The sequence below is a fragment of the Silene latifolia genome, chromosome Y, assembly GCF_048544455.1.
Source record: "Silene latifolia isolate original U9 population chromosome Y, ASM4854445v1, whole genome shotgun sequence".
In the NCBI taxonomy this organism is placed as follows: domain Eukaryota; kingdom Viridiplantae; phylum Streptophyta; class Magnoliopsida; order Caryophyllales; family Caryophyllaceae; genus Silene; species Silene latifolia.
Window position 1 is genome coordinate 397315776 of NC_133538.1, and position 10795 is coordinate 397326570.

General features: G+C 39.9%; 1 protein-coding gene across 1 annotated transcript; it reads right to left on the bottom strand.

Moving 5' to 3' along the window:
* Window positions 1–7462: 7462 nt before the first annotated feature.
* LOC141632151 (uncharacterized) lies at window positions 7463–10559 on the bottom strand. Its single transcript, XM_074444726.1, has 7 exons — window positions 10344–10559; window positions 9884–10273; window positions 9185–9648; window positions 8848–9037; window positions 8188–8718; window positions 7612–7860; window positions 7463–7528 (listed from the first exon to the last, which is right to left on the bottom strand). The coding sequence occupies exons 1-7, from the start codon at window positions 10557–10559 to the stop codon at window positions 7463–7465; spliced, it is 2106 nt and encodes a 701-aa protein (XP_074300827.1).
* Between the last annotated feature and the right edge of the window lie 236 nt (window positions 10560–10795).

Genomic DNA, 10795 nt, shown 5'->3' on the forward strand with positions numbered 1-10795 from the left:
TTCTTGGTGTTTGGGAATACCTTCCTGAGTACCAGGTCCCCTACATGCAGCGTTCTCAGCCTTACATTCTTCTTGTAACTCCTGGCAGCTGTCTTCTTGTAGGCGACCTTCCTGATTTGGGCGCTGGTCCTTGGCTCATCAATGGTATCCAGGCTGTTGGCCATTTTTACCTGATTCCTCTCTTCGGTGGCATTGGCATATCGATGTGTTGGTACTTGCACCTTAGAGGGAATAACTGCCTCGGCCCCAAAGACCAGACTGAATGGTGTTTGACCTGTTGCCACTTTGGGGATAGTTCTATTAGACCACAACACGAAGGGGAGCTCATCTGCCTAGTTGGATCCTATCTCCTCCAGCCTTCTTTTCAGGTTGTTCATGACTATCTTGTTGCTGGATTCTGCCTGACCGTTGAACTGCGGATTCCTAGGAGTGGACTTAAACAGCTTGATGTTCCACCTGTCGCAGTAGTCTTCCGTCTTGTTGGATACGAATTGTGACCCATTGTCACATATGATTTCTGAAGGGATGCTATATCTGCTGACTATGTTCCTCTTGATGAAAGATATCACATGTGTGGGAAATAATCTATATACTTACCTTTAACATGAAGGATTATAACGATATAATAAAGATGATCTATGGTCATAAAATAAAATACATAAGCATAAGTAAAAAGATTTAGAATGAACCTCGGGTCCTTGCAAAATTGGCCTAAGAACAATATCAAAATTGATATTCACCTATTAGTTGCACCCAAGACGATCTAAGATATACCCTTTGATTATGCTAGAAATCAATCTAAAATTTTCTGTAAAATTTTATTGTCTTTGTGTTTTTTTTGTGATGAGAAAGAGGAGGCTAGGTCAGAAAAAGAATTAGGTTAGAAATAATTCTCCACCTTCTTTTTATATAGACAGAAATCCGAAATCAATTAGGAAAAGGGAAACCTCCCTAATTTCGGCCACCTGAACCGAAAATAAGGAGTATTTTTTTCCTTATTTTTGGTCTTTCCAAAAATATATAAAGTGTGTTAAATTGTCATCTAGTAAGGATCGAACCCATGACCTCTTGGCTTGTGTACCCTCACTATTACCATTATGACACATTCAACTTGTTGATATTAAATACAACTGATTATATTTAATTACGAATTAACAGATTAATTCTTTCAAACTAACCTTATATATATTTAATTAAATATAACTTATTATATTTAATTTACGAATTGACAGTTAATTCGTCTCAACTTAATATTATTTAATTTTCATTAAATAATTATCTCATCAACACATTGACTAACTTTTTAGTCATTTTGGGCATCAATGTAATTATATTTCTATAACCACATTTCTCAAATACGTCCTATAGGTGTGACCTTTAGGGACCAGTTGATCACCGCCATCTGTATGATAATAACGTCAAACTTTCTAGCAAGCCAACCGTTATTAGGTAAATGTTAATCAACTGATTAAATATACGAAGTATAACCTTGTGAACCTGTAAGAGATTTACAAATGTTATCACACTAATTTGTGGAGGACACCAGCTCCAACAACATGCTTCTCCAGGATCTGAGGGAAAGCTTCTGCCTCTATCCATTTAGATAAGTAGTCCGTCATTGCCAGCATGTACGTCCTGTTTCCAGAAGCACGGGGTAATGGTCCCACAATGTCCATTCCCCATTTCATAAAAGGCCAAGGCGAGATGATCGGATGCATATGTTCTGCTGGCTGGTTGCTGACAGGAGCGTGCCTTTGGCATTATTCGCATTTCTTGACGTAATCTATGGCGTCCTACCTCATGGTAGGCCAGAAGTAACCCTGCCTTAGTGTCTTGTTGGATAGGCTCCTACCCCCTGTGTGATTTCCACAGCCATACCAATGTATCTGTCCGGAGGATGAGAGTCTCTACCCGACCTCCTAGGTTCCTCAGGAACATTAACCGTATCATCAGTTGGAGGTACAGCTTCCTCCATCTGTTCCTCGGTTGTTGGTTCTGGAATCTCCGACCGCTCGAAGGTTCTATTACTCGACTTGTTCTCGAGAAATTCTTTCTCTAAGAACGTCGCACTAGCCGCAACAAATACTCGATGTTCGGTTGGCGAATAGAAGTAATGACCAAATGTTCCTTTTGGATAACCTATAAAGTATGTCTTGACCGATCGCGGGCCGAGCTTATCCTCGTGTCTCCACTTGATATAAGCCTCGCAGCCCCAAACCCGAATAAAGGACAAGTTAGGTACCGTTCCCTTCCATATTTCATATGGAGTCTTGTCGACAGCTTTAGACGGACTTCGGTTAAGTATAAGAGCAAAATGACAAAAGAGCATAACCCCATAATGAATCAGGCACTACCGTGTGACTCATCATGGATCGAACCATATCAAGTAAGGTTCGATTTCTCCGTTCGGACACACCATTTAATTGAGGTGTTCCAGGTGGAGTTAACTGGAGAGCGATTCCACAGTCTTTCAGGTGTTGATCAAACTCATTTGAAAGATAGACGCCACCCCGATCTGAACGGAGTGCTTTAATCTTTCTACCCAGTTGGTTCTGTACCCTATTCTGGTATTCCTTAAATTTCTCAAAGGACTCACTTTTATGCTTCATTAAGTAGACATATCCGTATCTACTCAAATCGTCCGTGAAAGTGATAAAATATCTATAGCCATCTCTAGCGGTAATTGACATAGGTCCACATACGTCCGTATGTATGAGTCCTAATAGGTTACTAGCGCGCATTCCAACACCTTTGAAGGAAATTCGAGTCATCTTGCCAATGAGACATGATTCACACATGCCATATGCAGAAAATCCGAATGAGGGAATAGTCCCATTATCGACGAGTTTCTTTACGCGTTTCTCATTTATGTGTCCCATTCGACAATGCCATAGATAGGTTTGATCTTTGTCACCAACCTTTAATTTCTTATTAATCATGTGTAATACTTCCGTGGTTTGATCTAAGATATAAATTCCATTCATGGAAACTGCTTTGCCATAAATCATTTCATTAAAAGAGAAAATACAACTATTATCCTTTATTGAAAATGTAAAACCGTCTTTAGCAAGTACAGAAAAAGAAATAATGTTCTTACATAAACTGGGTACATAGTAACAGTTATTTAATGATAACTCAAAACCACTAGGGAGTTGGATTACATATGTTCCCTTCGAGGCGGCTACTACTCGTGCTCCATTCCGACTCGCAGTCCACATCACCTTTTTCGAGAGGTATGATGTTCTTTAGGCCCTGCAAATGATTACACAGATGAGAACCACAACCAGTATCTAGTACCCAAGTTCCGAAACATGCATGGTTAATCTCAATCATATGATAATAAGATGACATACCAACAGGAGCGACACGGCCTGCTTTGATGTCCTCACGGTAGACAGGACAGTTCCTCCTCCAATGTCCAGTCTTGTGACAATGGTGGCACTTTATGTCACCGCCCTTGCTCTTTGTCTTGCCCTGTGAGCCACTAGTCTCACCGGGCGTCACTCTTACCGTTTCCTGGCTTTTTAAGCTTTGGCTTACCTACAGCTAGGTCGCCATGAGCCTTGCCCTTACCTTTACTCTTGTTGTGAATCGTGAGAACATCCTACTTCATGCTCCCACTCAATTTCATATCCTTCTCGGTCTGTACGAGAAGGGAGTGTAGCTCATGAGGACTCTTTTTCAAGTCATTCATGTAGTAGTTCGCCCTGAAAAGGGCAAAACCATCGTGAAGAGAATGAAGCATTCGGTCAATGACAATGCTCTCACTGATTCTACAATTCAGTGACTCCAGTTTCTCGACATTCTCAATCATGTGAAGAATGTGTGGGCTAAATGGATGGCCCTTCTGGAGTTTCGCATCAAAGAAGCGACAGGTATGCTCATATGTAACGATTCTCGGTGCCTTTGAGAACTCATTAGTGAGCGTGGTGAAAATCTTGTTTGCATCTTGGGCAATGAAGCGTCTCTGCAAATTGGTTTCCATTGCAAAGATGAGTACGTTCTTTATCGCACCCGCTTTCATAACGAAATCACTATAAGCGAGTGACTCGTTGGCTCCTGTATTTGGGCCTGGGTTGACCGGTATTGGCTCGATTAAATACCCGAGCTTACCGTCGCCAGCATGGCACATTCCGTAGTGCCGCCTCCCGGTCCGCAAAATTGGACCCATCATTCTTCGATCCGAGTGGACTGATTCATTTGGTCCATGAACATTTTAAGCCAGGACGAACGATCTAGTGTGGCACTAGGTATTGGGATTGCGTTATTTCCAGCCATTTGTTGTAACAGTATTATTGATAATTAGCGTGTTCTACACTGCGAAAGAAGAATAAAATAATAAGCATGCATCGTTTTTATTTTAAGTCTAATGAACTAATGTTATAACGCGAAGACTCAAAAACATTTATACAATTGACCTCTCTCAAGAATTATATAAATGACCCTAAGACTCAATTCTCTGTAAATTGATAAGCTAACCTTTTAGCTAATTCTACCGTTAGAATTCTTGGTCGATAAATTTCTGTAAATTCTATCTATAGTCCATCATAATCACGAGAAACTCTTCGGACTATGATGTTGAGGTAAACTAAGTCAACACAACTACTTACCCAACCTAGAAGGGGTCATATTAGGCCTACCGACGAAGAAGGGATTCATAGATGTTTGCCCTTATAAAGACTAATCTCAATTTCCGTTTAGAGGAAGATCCCATCAACTTTTTAATTCATTTTAAGTGAACTACAATCTAGCATGCGAGAGTGATTTAAACTAAGGTGATGGCTTAAAGACTGTGACATCTGCATGTCCATGAAAACTAACATACAACCTATATGAGTCAATTTTCATGCATTTTAGTAGTAGGTGGTTTGGTTTTAGGCGGAATATGATGCAATTACTAGCATGTGAATGAAAAGCAATAAAATGAAAAACGTAAAAAACAGTAAAAGTCCTAGTGTTTAATTACATTCTAATTTCAAAAACCCAAAACTAAAATAAAGGAGATTCGAGATCTCATAATTACATAAAAATTATGTTTCCTTTATTACGAAAACATAATTGACTAAGGCCACACTAAGTATTACAAATTACAACCGATTGCAAAATTAAATACGTAAATAAAATTCATTCATTCGATTCATTCAACATAATTAAAAGCATCAACTAAAAATAAATTAAACATACATAATACAATAAATAAATTATGTTGATTAATTTATCCAAACCACCTATTTAAATTAAATTAAGTGACAATTCCGCAATTTAATCACATTAATTTCATACTTAATCCATATTATACTTGTAATATGAATTCTATCCGTCAAAAATTTTAAACTGCTTTAAAATAATTCGGTATCATTAAATTGTGAACCGATTCACAATAACTAATTGGCCAAAATAAAGAAAAATAAAATCCAAATCTCTAAATATGACTCGGCCAAAAAAACGAAAAGTTTTTTTTTTATTAGTCACGGCTAAAAAAATAAAAAAAACTCCTTTCCTATTCTAATTCGGTAAATAGGAAAAACAATGGAAAAAAAAACTTTCCAAAAAAAATATACTCTATTTTTCGGCTAAAGGCAAAAAAAATTTTCCTAAATTTTTTTTTATTTTTATTTTTTTTTCTTCTTCTTCTTCTCGGTTTACCAAAAAAATTAACATAAAAATTTTTTTTCTCGTAAACCCTAAAAAAAACGCAGCCTGCCTTTTTTTTTTCTTTTCTTTTTGCGGCAATTATGCCCTAAACAAGATTTGATGATCAATTGTTTACCTTTGCTATTAGAACATGATTAGCATATGAAATAATAAACATGATTAATTTATATGCCAAAAACTATATAGCAAAAACAATCTTTTAATCATAAACATGACGATTCCATTTGATTTTAACTTAATCTGCATTAAATCAAAAACTACCAATTCTTCATATGATAATTTTAACTGATTAAAAACTATAATATGAAAAATAGAATGGAAAAACTATCATCAAACAGAAAAAAAAAAACGGCACAAAACGGCACAATCAAAATTTTCGAATCACAAAAAAGAAACCCTAATTTTTTTTCGAAAATCAGGTTATGTTTACATACAATTTTTATGAAAATCATCAAGATTAAAATCGTAGCCTAGTGCTCTGATACCACTTGTGGGAAATAATCTGTATACTTCCCTTTAACATGAAGGATTATAACGATATAATAAAGATGATCTATGGTCATAAAATAAAATACATAAGCATAAGTAAAAAGATTTAGAATTAACCTCGGGTCCTTGCAAAATTGGCCTAAGAACAATATCAAAATTGATATTCACCTATTAGTTGCACCCAAGACGATCTAAGATATACCCTTTGATTATGCTAGAAATCAATCTAAAATTTTCTGTAAAATTTTATTGTCTTTGTGTTTTTTTGTGATGAGAAAGAGGAGGCTAGGTCAGAAAAAGAATTAGGTTAGAAATAATTCTCCATCTTTCTTTTTATATAGACCGAAATCCGAAATCAATTAGGAAAAGGGAAACCTCCCTAATTTCGGCCACCTGAACCGAAAATAAGGAGTAGTTTTTTTTCCTTATTTTTGGTCTTTCCAAAAATATATAAAGTGTGTTAAATTGTCATCTAGTGAGGATCGAACCCATGACCTCTTGGCTTGTGTACCCTCACTATTACCATTATGACACATTCAACTTGTTGATATTAAATACAACTGATTATATTTAATTACGAATTAACAGATTAATTCTTTCAAACTAACCTTATATATATTTAATTAAATATAAATTATTATATTTAATTTACGAATTGACAATTAATTAAATCTCAACTTAATATTATTTAATTTTCATTAAATAATTATCTCATCAACACATTGACTAACTTTTTAGTCATTTTGGGCATCAATGTAATTATATTTCTATAACCACATTTCTCAAATACGTCCTATAGGTGTGACCTTTAGGGACCAGTTGATCACCGCCATCTGTATGATAATAACGTCAAACTTTCTAGCAAGCCAACCGTTATTAGGTAAACGTTAATCAACTGATTAAATATACGAAGTATACCCTTGTGAACCTATAAGAGATTTACAAATGTTATCACACTAATCTGTGGAGGACACCAGCTCCAACAACATGCTTCTCCAGGATCTGAGGGAAAGCTTCTGCCTCTATCCATTTAGATAAGTAGTCCGTCATTGCCAGCATGTACGTCCTGTTTCCAGAAGCACGGGGTAATGGTCCCACAATGTCCATTCCCCATTTCATAAAAGGCCAAGGCGAGATGATCGGATGCATATGTTCTGCTGGCTGGTGGCTGACAGGAGCGTGCCTTTGGCATTCTTCGCATTTCTTGACGTAATCTATGGCATCCTACCTCATGGTAGGCCAGAAGTAACCCTGCCTTAGTGTCTTGTTGGATAGGCTCCTACCCCCTGTGTGATTTCCACAATCACCACTTTGGATATCACACATTACTGCTTGTGCCTTCTGTATGCTCAAGCACCTCAGATAGGGTCCTGCCAAGGACTCCCTAAATAGGATACTATCAAAAATTACGAATCTGGAGGATTTCATTTTGAAGCTTTTGGTGTGTTTCTGGTCAGGTGGTAATACCTCATCACGTAGCCAACTAATGTAAGGTTTGCGCCAATCATCAATCTCTTCCTGGGGTGTGGCAGTATACAGTATCCCTGCTTCGTATGTCCACTGGGTGGTTGCAGCCTTACTGGCGTTCTGCTGTTCATTCTGACGTATGGCAGGTTTCATGACATGTATGAATGGTATAGTACCCACTGCCCCTGGAGTGAAGGCTGCTCCCAGGGTGGCAAGAGCATCCGCTTCAACATTCTGATCCCATGGTATCTACTGGATGTTGAAGGAGGCAAAGTGGAGTTTGAGCTCCTTTGCTACTTCCAAGTAGGCTATCATTTTAGGATCCCTGGTCGTGTATACGTTATTCACATGGTTTAGGATCAGTTGGGAGACGCTATACACCTCGATGTGGCTGATTTTCAATTCTAAGGCTAATTGGAGTCCTAAGAATAGGGCCTCATATTCAGCCTCGTTATTCGTTGCTTTGAACTCGCACCGTACTGCCTGTATTATCTATTCCCCCTGAGGTAATTTCAGGACCAGCCCTACCCCTGCTCCCTTCGTATTGGATGCCCCATCAACATGTAACTCCCATACCTGCTCCTCTTTAGCCTCACTTAGGGTTAAGATTTCACTAACTGCTTGTTCTTGAAGGGTGGGACTAAAGTCTGACACAACGTCAGCTAGGGCTTGGGACTTTATGGCTTTTCGGGGTTCAAATTTCAGGTCGTACCCACTCAGGTGGACAGACCACTTAACCATTATCCCTGACAGTTCGGGTTTCCTCATTATGGTTGTCAGGGGGTAGTTGCTCACGACTGAGATTGTATGTGACTCAAAATAGGGACGCAATTTGTATGAAGCAGTAACAAGTGCTAAAATGAGTTTTTCTAGAGATGTGTACCTGGTCTCTGCAGGTAACAGAGACTTACTTATATAGTAGACTGGTTTCTGCATACCTTCATGTTCTCGTACCAGTACAACACTTACAGCCGCCTCTGTCACTGATAGATACAAGTACATCGGTTCTCCCTGTTTTGGCTTGGAGAGAAGAGGACGGGTGCTCAGGTACTGCTTGAGCTCCCTAAACGCCTTTTTATGCTCCTGCGTCCACTCAAACTTCTTGCTCTTCCTCAAGATGTCATAGAACAATCGACACCTGCCTGAGGACCTTGATATGAATCGGTTTAGGGCTGCTACCTGTCCTGTGAGCCTATGTACGTCCTTTGGCTTCTGAGGAGATTCTAACTAAAGTACTGCTTTGAGTTGCTCCGTGCTGGCTTCTATCCCTCTTTGCGTCACCAAGTACCCTAGGTGGGACATGTGTTGTTCTGCCTTCTCGGATTTGACTACCATATCGTCAATGTAGACTTCCATTGTTCTCCCTATCTCCACCTTTAACATTTTGTTCACCAGGCGCTGATAGGTGGAACCAGCATTCTTGAGGCTAAAGGGCATCACATTGTAGCAGTACAAGCCTCTGTCAAGATCTGAAGGCTGTTTTCTCCTGATCCTTAGGGTCCATTTTTATTTGGTTGTACCCACTCCAGGCGTCAAGAAAGGTAAGTAGCTCATGCCCTGCTGTAGCGTCTACCATGGAATCAATGTGCGGCAGGGGGAACGGGTCTTTTTTGGGCAAGCTTTGTTAAGATCTGTGAAATCGACATATACTCTCCACTTGTTGTTCATCTTAGGTACAACCACAACATTCGAGAGCCATTCTGGGTAGTTAACTTCCCTGATCTTGCCTGCTGCCAGGAGGTTGTCTACCTCCTGGTTTATCACCTCGTTCCTTTCAGGAGCAAATTTTCGCCTTTTCTGTTGGACTGGAGGAAAGTTAGGGTCTACATTTAACCAGTGTGTAATTACACTTGGATCTATGCCAATCATGTCGCTATGCGACCAGGCGAAACAATCCATGTTAGTACGTAAAAATTCAATTAACTGCTCACGGATGTTACCTACATAATCAGCTCCCACCAGCACTATTCTTGCTGGAAACTGTGGGTCCAGGTTTACTTCGTCGAGTTCCTCCTGGGGCGATGTGATATACACCCTCTGGACGCACAGTTTATGTAATTGCTATGCTGGACTAGCTGCAGTGGGTTTCAGAGCGTTCGTGTAGCAATCCTGAGCTACATTTTGATCTGCTCGTATCTCATGTACCCCCCCAGGGTGTAGGGAACTTTAGGCTCTGATGGTACGTTGATGGTACCGCTTTCATTTCATGGATCTAGAGCCTGCCAAGTATCACGTTATAAGTTGACGGACCATCAATGACCAAGTACCGTACCTGTTTGTTCATACCCCCTGCAAAGGTAGGTATCACTATTTCTCCAAGGGATTGTTTAGTTTCTCCGCTGAAGCCTGCCAAGGGTATTGCCTTGTGCACCAGGTCTTTTTCGCTGAACTCCATGTTCTTCAAGGTTTCCAGCATTATCAGATTCACAGAACTTCCTGTATCTACCAATATCTTTTTAACAAGGCAATTCCCTATAGAAAAGGTAATGATCAAGGCGTCATGGTGGTGTTCTGCCTCATCAGGTACATCTGCCTTGTCGAATGAGATTGCTGGTAGATCCTGTCTGCTGACCCTGAGGGAGAACTCTGGTTTATCTCCTTTAGTCTCGGTTACATGGCGCTTTGCTGCTGAATAAATGAGACCACATATCTCCGACCCCTCCTGTGATGACGCTCACGACCTTTGAGTAAGGTGAAGGTGGGGATGGTTGGGCCTGGTCAGCAGTATTGACCTTTCCAGATTTCGCCCCCTTGGGGAGCAGGTGATCCAAGCATCGAGCACTGTAGAGTTGCTTCACTTCCTTTCGTAGTACTATACAATCTTCTTTATTGTGGCCAATATCGTTGTGATGTTCACACCTTTTGCTGGCATCTCTTCTGTCGTTCTCCCTGGGGGTAGGCTTCTTGGGCCACCTAGCCCTCTGCCCTAGTTCCCTGATTGCCTTCATTACCCCAGCAAGTCCAGTGGTGAACCCTTACTCGCTGAGCTTAGGTGGAGCCTCGGTGCTCTCTGTTTCTCCTGAGACTTTGTTCACTGTGTTCTTGCTGTAGGGTTTGGCTCTTTCATTCTTTTTCTATGTTGTGATTTTTCTGCTGGACGAATCTGTTCCATACAGGTCCCTTCTATCCTCATCCTCCTCTAGGCGATAAGTAGCCTCTGCCATTTGCTTGACTTCCTCAAAGG